At 37.5% G+C, this 25,060-nt stretch overlaps 1 protein-coding gene across 3 annotated transcripts in view; it reads right to left on the bottom strand.

The window, feature by feature from the left end:
* Positions 1-25,060, bottom strand: part of LOC150079214 (integrin-linked kinase-associated serine/threonine phosphatase 2C-like) — a 112,303-nt gene that overhangs the window by 18,096 nt on the left and 69,147 nt on the right. For all 3 annotated transcript variants that reach the window (XM_090382772.1, XM_090382773.1, XM_090382771.1), the window contains 2 exons: positions 20,257-20,438; positions 8,362-8,483 (listed from right to left, as the gene is read on the bottom strand). In XM_090382772.1, the coding sequence (XP_090238898.1) occupies positions 8,362-8,483; positions 20,257-20,438 (304 nt within the window). The remainder of the gene's footprint in view (positions 1-8,361; positions 8,484-20,256; positions 20,439-25,060) is intronic.

Below are 25,060 nucleotides of genomic sequence, written 5' to 3'. Positions count from 1 at the left end.
CAGACTGATATGAAGGCAGAGGAAAATTCAAGGTTATACTGCATTTTCAGATTCAGCCTGTTGCAGTAAGGAATTGAAGACCTAGGTTGATAGTTCTAATAGTTCCCTTAAAGAAGGTAAAGACAATATAACTTTTAAGGCTAGTTCATAAACAGAAGTATGGGAATTAATTTTTGAACATTTTCAAGGTCACAGCAATTCGGTAAAAATCTCTCCATTTTGGCTTCTCCCTCACGGTTTAAAATATGCAGCAGCATACAGTTATTAAAAACTGAAAGGCTTTCCTGGATGGTACGTGGCAACAGAAGGGCGACTGTGGAATTGGAATGCTGGTGACGGGAGTAATGTGTCACAATACAGAGTACATCAAACCCTGTTGAAAATGAGGCTGCGTGGCCACAGGCCACGCTAACCATGGTTTACCAGTGACAGCGCCTACAATGGGAACACGAGCATCGAAACTGGACCTTTAGTGATTGGAAGGTTATCTTGTCCAACGAATCACATTTCTTGTTGCACCATGTGGACGGCCGGGTACGTGTGCATCGTTTACCTGGGGAAGTAATGGCGCCTGGATGCACTGTGGGACGAAAATAAGCCGGTGGTAGCGGTGTCATGCTTTGGGCGATGCTCTGCTGGGATACCCTGGGTCCAGTCACCCAGGTGCCGGGCACTCTGACATCTACCACCTACCTAAACATTGCTGACCAGGTACACCCTTTCATGGCAACAGTCTTTCCCTCCGGTGGTGCTGTCTTTCAGCAGGATAATGCGCCATGCCACACTGCCCGGATTGTTCGAGACTGGTTCATGGAACATGAGGAAGACTTCCAGGTATTGTCCTGGCCTCCAAATTCCCCAGACATCAATCCCATCGAGCATCTGTGGTTTGTGTTGGAACAGCAACTCTGATCTGCGGTGTCTCAACGATGGACCTTACAGGAGTTAAAGGATCTGCTGGTTACGTGTTGGCACCAGATACTACAAGACACATTTAGAAATCTTGTAGTGTCCATGTCTCGCCGGGTATGAGCTGTTTTGGCTGCATGTGGAGGACCAATTTCATATTAGGTAGGTGGTCATAATGTTTTGGCTCATCGGTGAACACACACATGGAAATGTGTCACAGCCCAGCATATTTTACAGCCATTTTTTGTATAGAAATAAAGATAAAGAGATAAGTATAGAGATAAAGCCTCCTAGATAGGAGGCTTTATCATTTTCTAAAATAATCCTGTAGCATTTTAGGAAACTGCACAGTTTAATAAATCAAAGCTGCCAAGAGATTTCACTATTGCCCAAAATAACACCACAGCAACCTGAAATATTGCAGAATTATTACATCAGAGAGGACAAAACATTCCTGGGATTTAGATCAGAACTTCTACCTGGAATGCACTTTTATATTTACTGCCAACAACAACAGAGAAGGAATTTCTTAAAATTCCTTCTCTTTTTTGGCAACAAGCTTACTACTAGACATGTATGTCTAACTAGTGACTTTCATTCAAATATTTTTGCACTGGTCATTTCTTCTTAACTGTTCTACAGCTGTGTTAATCTTTTCTCTAATTTCTGTTAGTAAATATATCATTCTTAGCTCATTTCCACTGATCCTGTAAGAATTACAGTTTCACACAAGATAATTTACACCTTTCTTTTTTGATCAGTTTCTTTGATTCTAAGGTATGCTTATTTATGTCAAGAGTAATTAACTATATAATATCGGTGTAGATACACCATAGTTTACCCATAAATGTCAACTACATATGTAGTATAAAAAGTATCGTTTTAATAGTATCTCATATTGTGGGTTCCTTCACGAGATAGCTGGTATTGCACTACTTCAAATAAATAATGCTTCTCTAGTAGAGAGAACTAATGTTATTTATTTTCAGTGGATACCAACACCCAGACGATCGTTTTGAAGCTTTTTGGCTTCTTCATCAGTGAGTGGGCAGGTACCCTGGTAATGCAACATGCCATCAGTTTGCGAAGTTATTTCCACAATATGAGAGATGCCAAATAGTGTATAAATAATAATGTATTAGAAGATGAAATGCACAAGGCATAATTTCTTATGGGTTTACTGATTATGAAGCCAAAAAGCTTCGAAACGATCGTCTGGGTGGTGGTATCCACTGAAAATAAATAACAGTCGTCCTCTCTACAAGAGACGCATTATTTATTTGAAGTAGTGCAGCTATCTCGTTGTGAAGGCACCCACAATATGAGATACTATTAAAACGATACCTTTTACACTACATATGCAGTTCACATTTATGGGTAAACTATGGTGTATCTACACCGATATTATATAGTTACCTAAACCTAAACCCATAAGAAATTATGCCTTGTGCATTTCATCTTCTAATACATTAAGAGTAATATATACATTATGATTTTCAGAATTCTTGCCAACAGGAATCAATTTTGGAATAATTTGTATTTGCTTTGATGATTAAATTTCCATTTATAGTCTGTAAATCTGTATTTAGAAATGCCTTCTGCATTTCTACATACAGATTTAAATCCAAAAATTGATTTATCTGTGCATGATATATATCAATAGATATATAACATGTATGTCTTGCATGCTATCCACAATGGGAGATCGTAATGTAACATATAGAGCTTAGCACACAATGCTAAGATTTATATCGAAGGGGTAAGTTTTAGATATCCTTACTGATCATTACAACATGTTATTAGATTATCAGTTATAATCACAATACAATAAAAAGTTCGTTACCCAGAATGTATGGGGATTATATTCCAATAACCTGAATTTTCTGATTTTCTGTGCATCCCACTGACTTAGAAAAAACCAATGGACAACAAAGATAAAACTAAAATTTTGGATATGTACCAATGTAAACCATATTATATCCAACATAAAAAAAAAAAAAATAAGTATATGTAGGACAACTGAACTTTTATTTAAAAAACAAATCACTGTACAGCAGTATCATATAATCAGTTCAAAAATAAAAAAACAAACTTATTCATTCTCTTGATCAATATCACTGGTACAGGTGGAGGTATAAGGTGTAGCTATTACTTGTAACTCCATCAAAAGATATAGAAGCCCTCTGCAATATCTTCCTTGTGACCATGGAAGTAAGCTTATTGTAGTGTCAGTGGTGAGGGGGGGGAAAGAAAAAATACAGTGCTCACTTCTAAAACACCAGATAGTAGTTTGTTCCAACAATCAGTTACTTTGGCCGAAAGCACATTTTCACACATCTCTCCTGTGGCTATCCTTTTTCAGTTTATGTGTATGTCCCATTGCATTATCTGAGAAAGAGTTAAAAAAAATCTTAAACACACCACTCAGGTTCTTGTGCATGTTTATGGTTCCCAAATGGCACAATTTGCAGAACCAAACTCCTTTGTGGTAAGATTACCTTTCACATTCTTGATTAATCTGGGTGCTCTTCTCTGCACCCATTCCAGGAAGTCCACATCTTTCTTAAATGAGATTTCCAATCCTGTCAGCAATACTCAAGATGTGGCCTAACTATGCCTTATACAGTGGGATAATCACCTCCTTGTACACTGCTGGCAAAGTTCTGTATATTGTTTAAATACTTCACTGTTCTAACAGCCTGTCTAGACTGCTCAGAGAACTTCAGACTGTGCAGTTACCACTTAGTCCATTTTTTCCATCCACTTCCTTAATTGTGGTACTACCTAATTGGTGTGTTATTCTCAACTAATATTACATTATTCCAAGAACAGCAGTGCCCATTTATCGTCTGACACTCAACCATCCCCTTAACCATAGAGAAACGTTTCCTTAATGCTATGCTTGTCCAATTTGTACAGTAGTCTTTTATGTGAAACAGTGTGAAAAGCTTTATTGATATCTAAATATATGGGGTCAAAATTATCATTTGCATCCAGTTATTTTATTTCATCATAGTCACTACTTCAGATTGCTCAGACAGGATCCCCCACCCTTAACTAAGCCAAGCTGCAATTTTTGTACAATTCCATTTCTGGTAAGGTAATCCTGCAATACTTCTTTAACTACACAGACTCCATTATTTTTCTTGGAATAGAAATCAAGCTTACAGGTTTTATAACTGCTAATTGCTTTGATCCTCTTTTGTGAACAGGAGACACATTTACACACCTCCAATTTAGGAACCTTTCCACAATCTAAAGATACCTTTTAATTATGGAAGGGTTTAATTATTTATTTAATACTTTGTTTATTTGTAAAATAATAAGGAGTTTACCTCAGTATAGTACATAGAACACTTCCGTATGATACTCTCCAGAAATTAAAACGAAAAAATCGAAAACTTACATTAGAGTAAAAAAAAAAAATAATTAAAAATCAATTTAACACAATTCAAATCAATTTAACACAATTCAAATCAATTTAACACAATTAAAAATTAAAACGAATCTAACGAAAATATTCAAAACGATATTTTCGTTAGATTCTTTTAATTTTTAATTGTGTTAAATTGATTTGAATTGTGTTAAATGGTTTTTAACTATTTATTTTTTACTCTAACGTAAGTTTTCGATTTTTTCGTTTTAATTTCTGGAGAGTATCATACGGAAGTGTTCTACGTACTATATTGAGGTAAACTCCTCTTATTATTTTACAAATATTAATATCAACGTAGAACGTATTGAATATTACAGCTCTGATTCATACTATCTAATACTTTGTTTAATATAATTGGATAAATCCCATCAGGCCCCTGTTACCTTATTTACCTTTAGTATCAGTAGTCTCTTTCTTCAAAGTTATAACAAAATCAGCTTGCGGTTGTAATTTCATACAGTTCTGGTGTTCCAATCCATAAAAACTTCATTCATGAATGTAGATGCACAATACCTATTGAGTTTGTCAGCAACCTGAACAAAGATCATCAACAATTAAGCCATACATATCTTTTTTTTTTTTATTATTATTTTTTTATGAAAACCCCAAACACAAGAGGTATTAGAACCTATAGTACTTAATACCATGCTTGGGTTGGAGGTTTAGAAGATGAAAGAAGATATTTGTTGACATTAGACTTGAACTTCTGTAGACTGTAATTTTCAGGAAACACATATGAAGGAAGGTTGTTCCAGAAAATGGCAGTTGAATGAATAAAAAGGAAGATGAAAAGTTGGTTCTGTGAGTTTGAAGTTGGACAGTAAATGGATGTTGGCTGGTGGCGGCACATGTTTGGATTGTTTTGAAAGAGAGAGTGGGAATTATAGAAGCCAATTCAGAAGAACAGTGCCTATGAAAGTATCTGTAGAAAAGGCATGCAGCAGAAACAGTATATCTATGAGACTGTGAGTGGAGAGATTCTGTCAGAGAGGAGTAATTAATTAACCTAACTGCCCTCTTCTGAATGGAATCTAGAAGCCTGAGAGGTTTTGGGGCACCGCCCCAGATGCCAGATGTGGGAACAATATTCCATGCTAGAGCAGATTTGCGATTTGTACAGAATGAACAGCTGTTTGGAAGAAAAGTAACACTGAGAATGAAAGAGAAAACCAAGTTTTTTAGATGCAGAGGAAGCAATATTTCTAATGTGCTTGTGCCAAGAGAGAGATTAGAATTCAGGGTAATCTCCAAAAGAGATATATCATTTTGCCTAGAAATCGGAGTGTCACCAAAGATAAGCATAGGAGCAGAAGGATCCTTTTTGCAAGATATAAGACAAGACTGAGTTTTAGAATGATTGAAATCAACTAAGCTGTCTTTGCCCCAATGGAGAATTACCTGGAGATCGGCATTTAAGGAATTGGTAGCGGATATTCGAGAAGTTTAAGCTGATCGAGCAGGACAAGGTTTCTCAAAATGGAAAGTGGAATGCAATGTGCTATCTTGGGCAAAACTATGGATAGGATTTCCGTTCAATGGAAGAAGGTCATTAATATACAAGAGGAAAAGAATGGGGGAAAGAACTGAACCTTGGGGGGGATACCAGAATGGAGATACCAGATGGAGAAGTTAGACAACAGAGAGCCATCTGAGAAAAAACTGGATAATCAATTACAAAAAATGGTTGGCAAACCATAAGATGGACGCTTGTTTAGACAACCTTTATGCCAAACACGTTCAAAAGCCTTTGAGATGTCAAGAGCAACTACTTGTGTTTCACCGAACCTTTCCATTAAAGTTATCCATAGAGGGGTAACATAAGCAAGAATATCACCAGTGGATCGACACTGACGATATCCATACTGGCAATTGTTGATCAGATGGAAGGTTTCTAGGTAGTTTAAGAGTTGGCGGTTAATTGATTTCTCCATTACTTCAAAAAGAGTAGAAGTAATTGCAATGGGACGATAATTGGATGGGAAGGATTTGTCACCCTTTTTAGGAACTGGCTGGATATGACCAAATTTCCAAGCAGAAGGAAAAACACCTTTGGAATAAGAAAGTGAGAAAAGGCGGCAAAGAACAGGAGTAAGTTCAGGAGCACAGGTTTTGAGAACAAGTGGAGAAATACCATCAGGACCTGGAGCTTTTTTAGAATCAAGATTCGTCAAAATCCTTCTGATATCCTTTAAACCACAGGAGGCATTGAATGGAGCATGTTGGGAATGGTGGGAGGTGTTTTACCGAGATCATTAATACATGAGTTGGAAGAAAAATGGGATGCCAGCAGGTCAGCTTTATCCTTGGCTGAAGTGACAACAGAACCATCTGGTTTTCACAGAGGTGGGAGCAGAGAAGGGTAAAAGTTGAAGCCAATAGCTTTGACAAGAGACCAGAATGTTTGGCTACCATTAGGGCAAGAAGCAAGTTTTCTACTCTTAGCCTGTTTAAAATCTAGTTTGGACAGATTAATAACTGCTTTATAATTGTTGCAAGCTTTGGTGTAGGCAGATGAAACTGAAGAATTGGAAACAAGCCAATTACGACATGCAACATTCTTCTTTTGAACAGCCTTAGCACATTTATTGGAAAACCAAGGTTTAGATAAAGGATGAGATTTTAAAGTGGAGTGTGCAATAAAGGATTCCATTCCTACAAGAATAATTTCACTGACACAATCTGAGCAAACGTTGACATCAGAAATTTTGAAACAGTAATCCGACCAAGGAAAAGAAATCTTTTCTTTTCTTCCAAAAGTCTATTCATAAATGAAAAAACAATACTTAATTTTCTTTGTACTTTTGTTTATAACATTTTAACGAACTGTTTCTTTACTATAATAATTTCTCATATTATCTGTAATTCCTGTTTTAAATTTTGCATCGAGTCATAGTTCTGATATTATTAGCCTTTAATCATTTCATTCACTGTCAAAGTACAAAATTACTTATCAAGTTTAATATAACAGGTCAGAGTGAAACCTGTTTTCATTTGTGTTTGCTGATTTCTCTCATTTTTGTTTTTGAGAGAAACCATCAAGATAACTTCTTGATGGTATCTAAAGCATGTTTTTGGATATTCCTAACTTCATTTTTGTTTGCTGAATTTTTTTAAAGAGAAAGTGAAAATTCATTTGCAGTTGAAGTTAATTTTAAAGATGATATATAGAATCAACCCTTCAATTTTTTCTCCCTCCTGACTGACACATCAAGTAATTCATTTTTAAAATCTTGCTCATAATCAGATAATCTAAGAAGCTTCGAGCACACACACACAGCCATTTTTCATATTTATTTTATCCTTTTTACATTTCAGTTTTGTTTCAGTTACATTTCATTATTCATAATTTGCATGATGTAGTGTCTTTGGGAATGCATGATATGATAAGTGATATCATATCCAATCATCTTTCGAATGTAATTTTTTACAAGTATTATCCATACAACTTGGCATTTTGATTGAATAAATTACCAAGTATTTCTTTTGTAGTGTTGTCAAATAATGTAAAATAAATCTATAGCCAAATTAAATAATAAAAATAATAAAGATCTTAGAATAAAACACTCAAAAAAAAAAAAAAAAAGTTATCACATGACAATCTTATAAACTCTCTCACTACCTTCACTCCACACAATGATGTCACTGCGACTGTCAAATCACTAACCAAGAAACACTACTTGCATCCCCAAAAGCACAAGTAACTCTCAGAAAATACAGAGATACCATCTCTAATTCACAAAATGAAACCAAAAACTACAGCCTATACCAAACATATGATCTACTAAAATCATGTCCTTGGTATATGCTGTCTTCTGCACTAAATATGAACAGAGCAACAGCCATCTAAAGGTGTCTTTGAATCCATACTGATAAATTTGGTTGTTCTGTATTTGAAAAACAGTATTACCTTCACCGAAATCCAGAAAAGTAATCCTTCCATTAAAAAAAAAAAAAAAAAAACTGGTAAGTATGTAATACATATAAATAGCTACAATGTAGGAGAAAAGCTTTTTTACCTGACATGACCACCTAACTTTTGAATACGCATTCTTTCCTGATAATCTGTTGGGGAGTGATCTTTACTCAAGGGTACTGCTACATGTTTCTGTGTTTCTGGCTGATATCGACAGAGAATTGCCTTTATAAATCAAATAACAAAAATAATAAAGATCTTAATTTTGTTTGAAATAATTTTGCTCTAAAGAAATAGTTCAAATAAATTTACAAAGGGCACAAAAGGGCAACTTGAAAAACTTAACTGTTATGGATTTAAATTTAGGTGAAGTCAGAATAATGAGTTTAATATTTTGATAGAGCACCTGAACACAAAGTTTCTACTAAGATGGTTCTATTATGAATCAAGAACATAAGTGATGAAGTGGAATTTATACTGATCCTTCAAGAAGAATTCAAGAGAAGTCTCTTAGAAAATTATAAATGGCAATGAAATGAAGCTATAATTGATATAAACAAAACCAAAAATAAAAACCACTTGAACTGTGAAAAAAAAAAAAAGCCACATATCAACTGTGTTTATCTGTTTCTTTGATAGCAAAATTTATTGCCGATAATCAAACAGTTATGTTTTCAAATAATACACAGTCAGGCAAATAATACCAGAAAATTATAAACAATCAAGAAAATCTGTTTGACGCAAAGAGAAAGCTCTATATCAAATGAATTACCAAACAAGGATTTTTCATCTTTGACAATGCTTGTAACATGCAAAATTTCTGTAGGATAGTTTTTAGCAAAAAAAAAAAAAAAAAAATCCTGCAAACCTGATCAACCACCTCATTCAACAGATTCTGTGACAAAGTTGTCTGTAGTAGAGTGGTCTCATTCTGGTAGTAAGATTTGCATGTTATTCATTTGATTCTACACGATGTTACTAACTATATATTCCACTGTGACCAATAATCTCTGCAGCTGTAAATCCCACTAATCCATTACAGCCATCCCGGAGTAAGTATAAAGAGAAAAGTTTGTTCTCTTTCCATAAGTTGAAAAAGTCATTGAAAGGAAAAAGATTTTCCAGTACTGATGGCATTAGACTTCTTAGCACTCATGCACAGTTTTGTAGCATAAACTTACATTCAGTGGTCTACTGAACCTCCAAAATTAGTTTATAATATGGATATTTATAATATTTCTCAAAAAAAAAAAAAAAAAACAGATCAATAATTATATATGTACTATAATTTCATATCCAAAATGAAAATAGTTATAATAAAAAAAGAAAAAAACTAACTGTAGCTTGATTTTCACACCCAGTATTTAAATGCATATATCTTTAAAGCACAATTTTATGCTTCCAGAAGAACCCTGAAAATTAGATGTTCAGAGTATAGATATTTATGAATATTCCCCATCCCCCAGGAAAATGACTACTCACACTGCAATACCTAAGATATAGATGGAAATAGCATGATGAGAATTTTTTTCTTTGAAGTTTTTTACCATAAAATATACACCGAAGAAAGATGCAGGTGGTACTTGACGCATGTTAATATACACTTGCATGATTACCCATCTGCCAGCCATGTTATTACAAGGTTCATTCAAGTTATACGAGCTCCTATTTTATATTTTACAAATGTGTTATGAATATGAACAGCATCAGTTGAATAACATGTATTGGCTTTTGTAGCGTCTCTTAAAAGATGACAAGCACTATGCACACTACACAAAGTTGTTTACATTTACAGGTGTGCATGATATAGTGAAAATGGTATAATAATTTTCCTTGTAGCAGAAGGACACTGCCAAGTGTACTCAAGTGGAATATGTCAAAGTGCATTCTGATGGTGATGGATGTGAAAAATACTGGGTGGTCACAATTACAGCATCCTTACTTAAAGCAGTTGGGGGCATGATTTAATGTAACAAAATTTGATGTGTACATTCTTCAGAGGATTACATGAAAAACAAAATTAGTTTCAAAAATCACTGCCAGCGGAAAAGATTTACTCTCAATGATTTAACCTGTTGATGATATGTGTACCCGTATATACTGTAAATAAAGAATAGGCCATAAACACTAGTACAATAATATTGTCACTTTAGTGGCTGATGTTTCTATGTAACCGCATTATCAGCAACACATAACATGACTGTTGTCAAGCATATTAGCAAACTGTTAACTATACATTATGTGCCTCTGTTCCAATTAGTGATAATGAAATTGTCAATCAGTGCTCAACATGTACTTTAATGTAGTCACCAATGTGGTCTAGCAGAATCTCAAACTGAGTAACTGCAGAACATAACATATCAGGAATGTCTTTCACATGTCATATAATGCTACCCTTCAGGGCTGCTAGATCAGGAATATTGTCACAATACATGCCATCCTTCAGATAGAACAAAATGTCTTAAGGAACAAGTTCTGGCAATTGAGGCAGCCATGCTGTGGGAAATGAGTGCTTGATAACCTTTTCAGTGGTATAATACTGTTGTAGCAGTTCTTGTACATATCCACTAATGCGGAGATGCCCTGTCTTGCATAAAAGTATCAGTTCCAGGAACCTCACTGTCACAGATGTGGAATGACAACAGTTGGTAATATGTCTCACAGTACTGTTGAGCAGCAATGAAACAATAATGGAACATGTTACATATTTAGTAGGTTTTATTTAAAAAAAAATAATAATAAACAGAGTTAGACAATGAAGGTAGCCACAAAATAATACCATAAAGGAATTTCCTGTATTGCATTATTTTCCTCCATGACCAAAATTTTACAATTTTTGGCATTTGCAGTCCCATTTAAGAGGATATGGGCTTTGTCTCCCAAAAGGATTTTCCATGGTCACTCCACGTCTATCCACTCCTTTATGCCAAGGAGTTGAATGCAAATATCAGTCGAGTTTCAGCATCATCCATTTGCAACTGTAGTTTTCAATGGAGTTTGTATGCCTGTAAACCCTAACTGCTGCCTGGTTTGGTTTTTATGGCACATGGGTGACTAAGGTCACCTAACTGTTGCTGCACTGCTTCCATTCTGGTAATAGAACTTTAGCAATCAAAGCATGTTCTGGCAAGGCGAGAGGCACTGACTGTGCTCATAACTCTACAGTATCTTCACCTGCAGCATCTTAGAGTTTCCATTCTGCATTTATGTATGAGTGCAGTGGGTAGCGCAAATCATTCCCAGCACAACTTTTCCTCTGGCAGCAATTTTTGGACCAAACTTTGTTTTCCTGCAATTCTCTTCTGCATCCTCCAAAGAACATACCTGCCAAATTTGGTTGCATTTCTGCCATTAGACTGCTCCAGACAGCTCTAAATAAGAATACTTTAATAATTGCTAACTGTTACATACACTGAGTGATCACTGAATTATGACCACTTCATAGGTCCTCCTTTTGCCCTTAGTACAGAAGCTATCCGACGTGGCATTGATTAAACAAGATGTCAGAAGCGTTCAGGAGGTATAGTCAACCAAGCTGTAATGCTGTCAGCAATGCAGGTATGGAAGTGACTGGTATATCCAGACATCTGATATGCCTTTCCATAGTGTCCCACAAGTGCTCTATGGGATTGATATCGGGGGAGTTCGGAGGCCAATCATTATGCTGGAAGTCAGAACTGTGTTCCTCAAACCATCCTGCAAAATAAGTGCCTGATGGCTCAGCAAATTGTCATCTTGGAAGACACATTCGCCATTTGGGAAAAAGTGTAACATAGCAGGCTGTACACAGCAAGCAGTTGACAATAGTGGAGACCACTGATACATTGTCTACATGCACCAGAGGTCCAAGTTCCCGCCATTGAAACATGCCCCACACCATACAACTTCCTCCACCGGCCTGCACTTTTGATACCATGCATGATGGATCAAGAGCCTCATGTTGTTGATGCCAAATCCATACGTGACCATCCACGGTGTGGAGTAAATAACGTGACTCATCCGACCAGCACACCTTCTTCCAGTCTTCTAACGTACAATTTCCATGCTCTTTGCACCAGGTGAGTCTTTTATACCAATGAACCTTGGTTAGAAGATGCTATAGGGGTCATCTGCTGGTATAGCCCATACGTGCGATGCACGGTCATGCCAGATATTGTTCCTGATTGGCCCATGTTGTATTGGGTAGTCAACTCTTCAATAGTGCTGCGCCTGTTTGCCTGTATGAGTTGTCGGACCCGGCGTTCACCTCTAACATCAACCTTTCGCTGACCTTTGCAGTTTTGCAGTCGGGTCATTGTGTGACCATTTTGACACCAGTCCTGGTATACTTTAACTACAGTGGCTCTCGAACACCCCACCAGTTCAGCCGTTTGGGAAATCGAGGCACCAGCTCATCAATACATGCCATCCTTCAGATAGAACAAATCTGTTCTATCTGTTCTTTATCAAAGTCTGATAAATCCTTCCTTTTACCCATCACGCTCAGAACTTTACTATCTACTGAACCACTGACACCTTATCTAATGCTACGTAAGTAGACTAACTCTGCACTCTTGTACCTCATGTGGTCAACGGGTCACATTCAGTTTTCATAGGGGTGATCATAATTCAGTGATCACTCAATGTACAAAGTTGGGTGCAATAAGTTCTGTAAAGGAACTCTATGTACATGCTGTTTTCTGGCAGGATCTGGTTGGATGTGCTGTGCTGTGTAAAAGGACATAAGATGATCCCACTGACAACTGACTTTCAACTGTCTATACAGACTGGCAGGAAGTCAGTGTGATGCATGGGTGTTGCTGCTCATAATAATCTCCTTAAGGACTGGGGAAAGGGTGGTGCCATACTTCATTTATTATGAAGTATGGGCCCTTCCCCAGTTCTCAATGAGAAGTCTCATGTTGGACACCGAACAAGCCAGAGTGTAAGGAGGGTAAGGTTTGTTTGTTTGTTTGGTTTTTAGGAGCATTAGCAACTAAGGCCATATTGCTCCGGGATACGCGGTGGTCATTCCTTGACCTTTCCGCATACAGTAAACCCCCGCTATTCGCGGGGGTTACGTTCCTGAGAAATGTCGCGAATACCGAAAACGCGAATACTGAGTTATTGCTCCCATAGTAATAAAGGGGTTCCGTTCCAAAGTATGAAATATATAATTAAAACTAGTCTAAAATTTTGTCTATATGTACCTTCATAATATGACTATGTACATAGACAGTACATAGTGAAATGCAAGCATATGGCATCGAAATGAAAATAAGAAACAATTTAATATTAAATGTAATATTTATTAGAAATTTCAAACCAGCGCCTTTGCTAGCAAAAAAACTTATCCCGCCAGTGCTATCACCAGTTTCGCTAAAGTGTTGATAAAGGAGTTTTGCCTTTTCACGAATGATGAGTGAACTTAACAGAATTTTATTTTGAGTTCGGTCTTCTATCCACAGATTTAAAGCTTTTTCCATTTTTTTTTTCTAATTTAACATCACGAGTTACAGAGCAAATTTTTGAAGCAATTAGCGCGTTTTCACGGACACTACGACGGATTTTTTCTTCCGATTTTTGGATTGATCGTACCGTTGACTCATTGATTTTATAATGTTTTGCCACTGAAGAGAGACACTTTCACCATTAGAAATTTTATCTAATAACTCAATTTTATTTGCTAATGTCATCACCTTCTTTGCTATTTTCACATTTCTCTTGTTATTCGTAGCCATATTTTTGTAGGGGTTAGAAAGAACTCGTCCACAATAAAGTCACTTTCCTTCCGTTAAAAAACTCGAAAAGGTCTGTTTTACACTGCAAAACGGTAGATTTGTCATTTTTGTAAGCATATCAATTTATAAATTGATAATGGCTGCAGTTTACCTTTTACTGAAAAAATATTGCGCATCAAGGGAAAAAAATAACGCAAAGATAAAAAAAAATGATAATAAGATCAATTTATAAGCATATAAATTAAAAGCAAACGACGAAACCTTGCATGGCAAGCGCATAACACATACCAAACAAGGATTAGCGAGAAACATCCACGCTCACGATTTTGTCAACTATCTCCTCCCCACCCACTGAGCGCTGTTTTGACCGGCAAAGATAATTTTAGCCACGCTCATGTTTTTTTATGGCGGAAAATATTCATGGCGCTTTAAAATTCACATTTTTTTTTAGGTTTCATTTTATATTAAATCGGCGATCGCGAATACGTGAAACCGCGAATACAGATACCGCGAATAGCGGGGGTTTACTGTACTCCGTATTTGGTGGTGACGGGCTCGAACCCCGGTCTAATCAAGAAGCGTGTGCTGCGCACTGCTGCTCTTTCCCACGTGGCTACGGAGGCGCCGGAGGGTAAGGACGTGTCTAGATAACTAGTAACATTATTTACTGCAATGTCTAAATTAGTTAATAGATCTTGGATCTGAATATACCAAATGCCTTCATGCTGAAAAATTGATATTCATATGTGGTGAACTTGCATGTTTACCAGCATACTGCAAAGATAATTGCTTTTATTGTTGCAATCTGCATTTGGACCAATAATTTTTCCTGGACCATGTGTGATCTGAACCTAGGTAAATTTTTTTGTGCATAAAGTAAGTAATTCTTTTGGTTTTGCAATTTTTGTAAGTTTCCTTAAATTGATGTGGGGAATTTAAGAATATCGACCATACATTATACTGAAGGCATCTTTTCATGTTCGGTACATGAAAGCCATTTATATGAAAAGTTTAGAGCTTCCTTGTAGAGTGTGGCTAAAAACAAATAAAAATATGTTACAATAATAATTATAATAATTACTTAATGTTACTTTAATTTCATGCCAAAATGGGTCTAGACAACAATGAGTTACATTTTTACAAACCTGCTTGCTCTCTCTGCACTACAAGGGAGCAAGCAGATAATGTGGTAATGTGCCTTGCAAGCAAGTGTTGCAAGGCACATTACCAAAGGTGGAATGGTATGGTTGCTCCAAAATCCTCAAGGCTGCAGCAAGAATGAACCAAACCACCTACAGGTATTTAATAATTAAAAAAAAAAAAAAAAAATTAGTATACAAATATAAAACAGCATTATCTCAAATCCATGGCTGGGAAGGGATTCCTGCAATTTCCTTTCTACATCCCCATTCCATCCTATCTCCTTTCTACACCCTCCCCACTTTTATTCTATTTGACACTCCTTTGCCCTACAGTGTTTCCCTTCTTTTCTTCCCTCCCTCTTTCCTGACATATACAGGGTTGTTAAAATTAAAGTATTCCCATGTAGAGGACTCTGGAGCGAGTTCTAAGGCTCGTACTGAAGAGAAATTTGGACAACAGGTACAACAAAGAATGTGCTCGCCATTTATTGAAAAAAAAAAATTAGTTACAAAATTTGTCACTGTATGGTGCATAACTATCTTAGTTATGATTATGCAAATAACTTATGTTATTTGCATAATCGTAAGTTATTGCCACAGTGCCACTACTCAGCTCTACTGTACTGTATAAAAGCAGAGCAGTCTTTTCAAAATCATAGATGTTTGCCTTACACTACAGCAGCAATGCCAACAAAGTTCCAGGAAAAGGCTCTATTAGTGAAGCTGTATTATCAGAACAGCAACAATGCAGCTACGGCTATCAGAGAATTCCAGTGTCAGAAGCGCATAAGGCACCTATGACTGTTTGTTCTGTCTGCAAAATAATTGCTAAATTTGAAGCAAAGGATAGGACATCTTGGTGTTCAACCAGGTAGAGGTGAAAACGAGTGGACTACTCTCATGTTGAAGATGTAGCTATGGCTGTCATGGATTTATCAAGTCAATCTCCATGTGGTAGCACAAGTGTGCCAGCTATTTCTTGTAAAGTGGACATGCTGTATTCCACTGTAATGCTAATAATGTGTCAGGTGTTGCGGTACTATCCTTACAAGATGCACATGCTACAGCAGCTAAAGCATGGTGATGCAGATATTCGTTTCACGTATGCACTTCAGTTTCTGGCACAAATGACAGTGGATATCATGTCATGGAACATCCTTTGGAGTGATGAAGCCCACTTCTGCTTAAATGGACAAGTGAATACGCACAATTGTCACATTTGGGCAACAGAAAACCGTCGAGTTATCCAAGAGGTCCTGTTGCATTCTCCAAAAGTGGCAGTGTGGTGTGGATTTATGGCCACATTCATGATTGGGCCATATTTTTTTGAACAGGTAACACCGACTGGACCCCCCACACCTGTTCCTTCATTGGACAGCGATATTATGAAATGTTGGCAAATTTCACAATACCAGAGCTGCAACAATGTGGGTGCCTTCAGGATACCATATTCATGCAAGATGGTGTGCCACCCCACATCCACTATTGTGTTCAAAGATTGCTAAGGCAACACTCTACAGATGAATGGGTCATCAGCCATTGTTTCCAGACATCTTGACCAATCCGAGCCAAGCAACCTCACCCCAAGCGACTTCTGGTTGTGGGGTTTTTTGAAGAACCAGGTGTGTCGGGAAGGATGTCAAACTCTGGCAGTTCAAGGATAGCATTAGACGTCATGTACTGGCTATTCCAGTTGACATGTTACATTCTGCTGTAGAAAATGCTGTTCTTCGAATGGAAACTTGTTGACCAAAATGGAGGACACATTGAACAACTGCATCGCTGTTCAAGTGAATTGTATTGCCACAGCGCCATATATGTGATAAATTTTGTAACTAATTTTTTTTCCCCAATAAATGGCGAGCACATTCTTTATTGTACCTGTTGTCCAAATTTATCTTCAGTACAAGCCTTAGAACTCACTCCAGAGCCCCCTACATAGGGATACTTTAATTTTAATAACCACATACATCCTGTCATCAGAATGTATTTGTTTTCACATGGCCCTAATGTAAATTTTACAGTTGATAAGGGCACCATACAGATGCCAAAAGTACATGTTTTTAGATTTTATTTTTAGCACTTTTAACATAGTATATTTTAAATATTTCAATAAATATTTTAAACATTATTTATTCATGTTTTTAATAGGTGTTATTTTGATTTTTAACTGTATATTTGCATAATAAATATATTCTAAAGTCTGATTGTGTAGTCAAGAATTATTCACAAATCTAGTTCTTTAATATAGATATATATTCTTTAGTAATAATTTAATTAACGAGAATTAAATTGAAAAGGAAGTCTAGTTTCAATAAATTATTAGAACTAGAATTTCTATCAACAGCTTTCAAATGAAATATGATGTCTTTGTAGGAGAAAACCCAAAAGTACGATCACAAACAACAGTACATTCCAAAACACAAATACAGTCAGTCCTCGTATAGCATGATAGTTGTGTTCCTAGAAACCCTCGTGCAATGCAAAATCGTGTACTATAAACAACAGGCCCTATGGGAAAAATAGGGTTAGGTGCCGACCACAAAAGATTGAACACACATTTGTAACCAAAACATTACCAAACACAATAAACAATCATAATAAAATATTTACGTATTTTATTACGGCTATTACGTAATAAAATATTGCTACTACTTTTGCTTCTATCGTAAGCAAACTTGTTTTTTGTTTGGTTTTCTATCAAAACAGATGACAGCCGTTCAATCTCATCCAATTCTTTGTGTCTTAATCTAATGGATTTTAATTACACTTTGAGTTGTTCCTGCTATGAAAGTTGTTTTTATTTTCTCTGCATTCTTTGTAATTCTCGGCGTTGCCTCATTTAGGCCTGTAGCACGTGCAATATCACATGGTCTTTCATTTCGCTCAAAGCGTTTCACAATTTCATATTTTTTCTCTATCGACAGAGGCGGACTGGCCATTAGCCTTACCGGGGAAACCCCGGTGGGCCGGAGGCTGGTGTGATTTTGGGCATAAATGCTAGTATGAGGCCACTACAAATTTTCCCAGGTAAGAATTTTTGACCCAGTCCGCCTCTGTTTATCAATATTGCTTTTCTTTTAGGAAAGGAAGCGTCCTGGCGAAGTGTCTTCGCCAGGACGCTTCCTTTTCACACCTTTTAAGTATTTTACTCATTTTTAGGGAATAAAGCACAATTACAAAACGAGGAGGCACGCTTGATACACATAAACAAAGCTGCGTGCGTGTAGCAACTGAATAAACAACACCGTAAAGGCGGAGATACACTATTAACACCTCACATTTTACTAAAGCACATTTCTAGGGGTTACTACCATAAAACAATAAAATCAATTTACAGTTGCGTTTCTGCTAGTGGAATCTATTATAAACTAGTAGGAAACTCGATCTAATTGCATTTGCGATAATACCGATAGCTGGAATTGTGTGGGGTTTTACATTATTATGGTGAAATGTGTTTCCCCTTCACTGATACAAAGGGTACTAGGAAAGTTTTGCAATACAGCTTTGTTTATTTAATTTTTTCAAAGTAATTTCCTCTACATTCAATACACCTCTCCATCCTCCGAAACCAATCTTTAAACCAGTTCTGCCAAGTTTCACTAGGGAGTAAAGCACACTCGTTGTCCCAAGCCCGTAGAAGGTCCTCATCACTGGAAAACCGCCTCCCTTTTAGCTTCATTTTCACATGCGGGAATAGTGCAAAGTCGCAGGGAGCAAGGTCTGGACTGTAGGGAGGGTGCTCGAACAGTTTCAGTCCTGTCGTGGTCAAATATTCGGTGCAGGCTTTGGCGCGGTGAGCTGGAGCATTTTCGTGATGGAGGTACCAGGTGTCCATTCTTGACTTTGGCCGCAGGTTCTTCATAGATCCAATGACTTTAGGCAGGCATTGTTCAGTATACCACTTAGCTGTGACTGTCTTCTGCGTGTCCAAAACGACACGTTCCACAATTCCACTCGATTTGAAAAATACAGCTATCATTTTCTTCTTTACAGATCGGGATTTTCTGACAATTACGGGTGTGTCGTCATCATCAAAGACCCAAACTTTGTTTTGAGCCTTGGTCGGCAGATCGTAATAGTACAGCCAAGTCTCGTCACCTGTCACGATGTTGTTCACATACCGAGATTGTCCCTTATCAAACTTTTTTAACATCTCCCGGCACCAAGTCACACGTCGTGTCATCTGCTCTTCAGTCAGTTGATGCGGCACCCAGAGAGAACAAAGTTTCTTCACGTGCAAATGATCTTGCAGAATCGAACGAATTGCTGGTGCATTTAGGCCCAAAGTATCCTCTATCTGTTGGTAGGTCACTCGCCTGTTTTCGTCAAGCATTTTCCTCACAGAGTAACGTTTTCCTCCGTAACTGACGTTCGTGGCCTTCCCGGCCTCTCAGAATCCTCCAGAGTGAAATTTCCCCTTTGGAATTCTCTATACCACCTGAATATCATTGTACGATGTGGACAATCATCATCTAGTGCAAGAGTCATTTCTTCTAAGCACTGGTCTATGGTTAAACCACGCACGAAATTATACCGCAAAACTGTCCATATCTCATTTCGTGACCACGATGCCATCGCAAGCACTTTACACTCTCACTACCAATGAATAACTGAGCCCATCGACTTGGCGCGGCGGCTACTATGCACGTATGAACATGTCTCAACATGCAGCAACAAGCAGCTTCCTGTGATTCATTGTTGCGTCATATTGCAAAACTTTCCTAGTACCCTTTGTATAAAAAACATAAATACATTTTCAGAATCTTCTCTTCATTCCTATCGTGTTGCGTTCAGTTGGGGTGATTTCGCATTGGACTGCTATTTCTTGTAAACACAAAGGCGAATCGTGCATAAGCGAATTCGGTTTGTGTTATATAAGATATCGTTCCCCTATTTATAAATCATGTATGATCAAATTTGTGTAGTGTAAACACATGTTATACGAGGACTGACTGTAATTCTATTACACCAACAAGACTTTTATTTATTAATAGAGGTTTTTTTTTATTTTTCTGCTATTTAGTATTACAAATATTTAAAATATTTTTAATACTAAATTATTAAATTAGGAAAAAATTAGGCCCATCTATTAAAAATAAATAGTCTACTAGAAGGAAAGTGCAAATTCCTTACCTTACTATCACCTAAATTTGAAATGTACAATGTATTGTTGATTGCTAATACTAATACAGCTGTAGATCCATCCTTCCATGATGGTTTTGTTCTGGTAGCTTGTTTCAGAAAATCCTCATCAGTCTTTTTGAAAGCTTCAATGAGTGTCTTTTTGATTTCTTTTTCAACTTGCACCACATCACCTGGCAGAAATTGCACAAATGAATGAATTCCACAATAAAAATATGATGACTGGATATTAACAATTGCTCATGCAGCTGTTCCAATTTTTCTAAGTATCAAAGCACGAAAAAAATTAATTTCTGTTATAGTGAGTAATCGAGACGTCAAACACACATACTGCAGCAGAAGGGAAAAAATATATACAACTGACAGGTATGTAGATAGAATTACAGATGGAGAATGAAGCTAAAGTCAAATAAATTAAAAATAAAAAAGGGGGAGAAGAATTAATAATAGGAGAGAGAGAGAGAGAGAGAGAGAGAGAGAGAGAGAGAGAGAGAGAGAGAGAAGAGAGAGAGAGAGAGGTCTTATCCTCCAAGGGTAGCAGTTTAACAGTCATGCAATGATTTTTCTCCTTATTTGGTTCTACCTACTCGTAGCATAAAAGCTAAATTGTCATCTAAGTAACGTAAGTATATAGCAATATTTCTTACAGATTGCATCAGATAAGACTGACATGCACAGGTGATGATGTAATATTGCATCAGCTGTTACTTTCAGCTATGACTGCAACTCTTGCAGCACACTCTGCAAGAGTTGCAGTCATTCCTTACTTGTGTCAGGATGGCAGTTACATGCAGCTGATTCCACGAAGAAAGAGTGCTATTGTTGCTTTACTTGAGGAAGGATGTTCTTTCCATCATATTTCTTATAGAGTGTCTTGTAATCAGTCGACAGTGAGAGATTTCTTTCCAAACTCAAGAATATTGGTTCTGCTGACAGGAAAAAAGGAACAGGATGCAAATGAGTCTCTGCGCCAAAACAGGACCGTGTTTTGCAGTGCTTGTTCCTTAAAAACTGTAAAGCTTCTTCGTCTGAGCTGAAAAGAGAATGGGAAGAACATACAGAAGTGGTAGCAAGTGCAGTAACACTCAGAAGACCCCTCTTCAAAAATGGACTTGTAGCCCATTGTCCTAAGAAGAAGCCCCTCCTCACACAAATTTGGTGTAAGGAGCATGTCAAATTGACTCCTGAGCAGTAGAAGTCAGTTATTTTCTCGGATGAGAAGAAATTCAACCTGCACGGCTCTGATGGGAGAAAAACGATTTGCCGTAGACATGGTGAAGAATACCATCCAGACTGTATGGTGTCTACAGTGAAATTCCCTACCAGCCAAATGATATTGGGGTACCAGACACAGCATGGGTTTGTTAAGGGAAAGTCTTGTCTGACAAATTTGATTGGATATTATGATGTGATTACAAAGGAACTGGATACAAAAAATAATTTTGATATCATATACTTGGATTTCAGGAAAGCTTTTGACACTGTTGCGCACGGAAGACTACTGTACAAATTGGGGCAGAATGGTATTAAGGGTAAGTTGCTACAATGGATAAAAGGATGGTTGAGTGGGAGAAGACAGAGGGTAGTAATCAATGGATGCTGCTCTTCATGGAGTCCCACAGGGTTCAGTGTTGGGTCCACTGTTGTTTTGTATATTTATCAATGATATTGATGAAGGTATATCAGGCTTAGTGTCAAAGTTTGCAGATGATACAAAGGTTGGCAGGGTTGTTAATGACAGTAATGGCAGTGTGCTACTGCAACACGATCTAGAAAATTTAGGCAGATGGGCTGAGAAGTGGCATCTGATGTTTTAACATTGACAAATGCAAAGTACTGCATATGGGTAGAAGTAACCCCAGAGAAACATACCAACTGTGTGGTACTACAATTAAGGTTATAGAAAATGAAAAAGACCTGGGAGTAATTGTGCAGTCAGATATGAAGTTTTCTGAGCAATGCAGACAGGCTGCCAGGGCAGGTCATGGGGTTTTGTCAATGATATACAGGAATTTTACTAGCAGGGAAAAGGAGGTGATTGTCCCTCTGTATAAGGCAATGGTCAGGCCATGCCTTGAGTACTGCGTACAGGTCTGGAGGCCTCATTTTAGGAAGGATGTAGATTTGCTGCCTCCTGTGGTCTTCCGTCAAAAGGATATCAGAAGGATTTTGATGAATCTTGATGCTAAGAAAGCTCCAGTTATCCTGATGTATTTCTCCACTTGTTCTCAAAACCTGTGCTTCTGAACTTACTCCTATTCTTTGCCACCTTTTTTCACTTTCTTATTCCAAAGGTGTTTTTCCTTCTGCTTGGAAATTTGCTCATATCCAGCCAGTTCCTAAAAAGGGTGACAAATCCCTCCCATCAAATTATCGTCCCATTGCAATTACTTCTAATCTTTCTCAAGTAATGGAGAAATCAATTAACCGCCAACTCTTAAACTACCTAGAAACCTTCTGTCTGATCAACGATCGCCAGTATGGATTCCGTCAGTGTCGATCCACTGGTGATATTCTGGCTTATGTTACCCATTTATGGACTAATTCAATGGAAAGGTTCGGTGAAACACAAGTAGTTGCTCTTGACATCTCAAAGGCTTTTGATCGTGTTTGGCATAAAGGTCTTCTAAACAAGCTTCCATCTTATGGTTTGCCAACTGTTTTTAGTAATTGGCTATCCAGTTTTCTCTCTGATCGCTCACTGAGGGTGATGGTAGATGGCTCTCTGTCTTCTAACTTCTCCACTAATCCCGGTGTCCCCCAAGGTTCAGTTCTTTCACCCACTCTTTTCCTTTTGTATATCAATGACCTTCTTCCATTGACTTGAAATCCTATCCATAGTTTTGCCGATGATAGCACATTGCATTCAACTTTCCATTTTGAGAAACCTTGTCCTGCTCAATCAGCGTCAACTTCTCGAAAATCTGCTACCAATTCCTTAAATGCCGATCTTCAGGTAATTCTCCAGTGGGACAAAGACAACTTAGTTGATTTCAACCCTTCTAAAATTCAGTCTTGTCTTATATCTCGCAAAAAGGATTCTTCTGCTCCTATGCTTATCTTTAGTGACACTCCGATTTCTAGGCAAAATGATATATCTCTTTTGGGGATTACCCTGACTTCTAATCTCTCTTGGTACAAGCACATTACAAATATTGCTTCCTCTGCATCTAAAAAACTTGGTTTTTTCTTTCGCTCTCGGCGTTACTTTTCTTCCAAACAGCTGCTCACTCTGTATAAATCACAACTCCGCCCTGCCATGGAATATTGTTCCCACATCTGGAGTGGTGCCCCCAAAACCTCTCTCAGGCTTCTTGATTCCATTCAGAAGAGGGCAGTTAGGTTAATTAATGATTCATCTCTAACAGAGTCTCTCCACTCGCTTTCTCATAGACGTACTGTTTCTGCTGCATGCCTCTTCTACAGATACTTTCATGGGCACTGTTCTTCTGAACTGGCTTCTATAATTCCTGCTCTCTCTTTCAAAACAGTCCAAACACGTGCCACCACCAGCCAACATCCATTTACTGTCCAACTTCAAACCCACAGAACCAACTTTTCAGCTTCCTCATTTATTCATTCAACTGCCGTTTTCTGGAACAACCTTCCTTCATACGTATTTCCTGAAAATTACAATCTGCAGAAGTTCAAGTCCAATGTCAACAAATATCTTCTTTCGTCTTCTCAACCTCCAACCCAAGAACGGTACTAAGTACTATAGGTTCTAATACCTCTCGTGTTTGGGGTTCACATAAAAAAAAAAAAAAAAATCTACGGAGAAGAGCAACAAGATTGGTGAGGGAAATGAAGGGATCCTCTAACCAAGAGAGGCTTAAATTCTGCAAATTGCAGCAGCTGGAGACTAGGCACCTAAGAGGTAATCTTATTGAGGTGTATAAGGCCTTGAATGGGTTGAGCACGTTGAATTCTGATAGGATTCTTCCACTTGTTCAGATTACGAACCTAAGGGGGCATAAATTCAAATTGAGGAAAGACAGATGTAGGATAGATGTGTGGAAATTTGCCTTTAGCCAGCAGGTGGTTAATTGCTGGAACAAACTTCCATCTGTTATTGTGGAAGTTGACAGGTTAAATTAATTTAAGGAGGAACTGGACAAACTTTTAGAGGGAACTGTTTTGTAAATTTTTTTTTTTGGCTGATGCTGCATAAGCTCATACACTTGCTTTCTTGCATCACATGCCACTACTACTACCACCTGCAGTTTAGAAAAGGTTACATAAATGCCAGTGGATACCTGGCTATATTGGAAGGCAAATTGCTGCCAAACATTAGAAACCATTTTCAACCTGCCAAGTAACTGCATCTTTCAAGATGACTCTGCTCCTTGTCATCGGACAAAAAGTGTAAGTAGGCACTACTTCTAGTTACTTTAGCTTCATTTCTGCATTAGAGGTTTGACAGTAATGTGTTTACATTTGTTACAGGAAAAAATGGTCCATTACAACTCTTAGCTGGCCAGGAAACAGGCTGGACCTGAATCCTATAGAGAATTGTTGGCATCGTGTGGAATCTGCAGTTTCCAGAAAGAAACCAGGCCCTTTGTGAACTTCAGGAAGCCATAATTTGTGTTTGGAACCACAAACTATCAGTTGACTATCTTCAGAAATTGATCTGTCAATGCCTCGACAGTGTGCTGCTGTCATCGGGGCCAGAGGTAGTTCAACTTAATATCAGTTTGTACCTGGTGAACTTTGGGGCCAGAGGTGGTTCAACTAAATATTAGTTTATACCTGGGTGAACTTTTCATTTTCTTTCCCATTTAAAATGATAAAC

The sequence above is a fragment of the Mastigoproctus giganteus genome, chromosome 10 (assembly GCF_048544385.1).
Source record: "Mastigoproctus giganteus isolate SK-2022 chromosome 10, ASM4854438v1, whole genome shotgun sequence".
Lineage (NCBI taxonomy): Eukaryota > Metazoa > Arthropoda > Arachnida > Uropygi > Thelyphonidae > Mastigoproctus > Mastigoproctus giganteus.
This window is presented reverse-complemented; position numbering and strand designations above follow the sequence as displayed.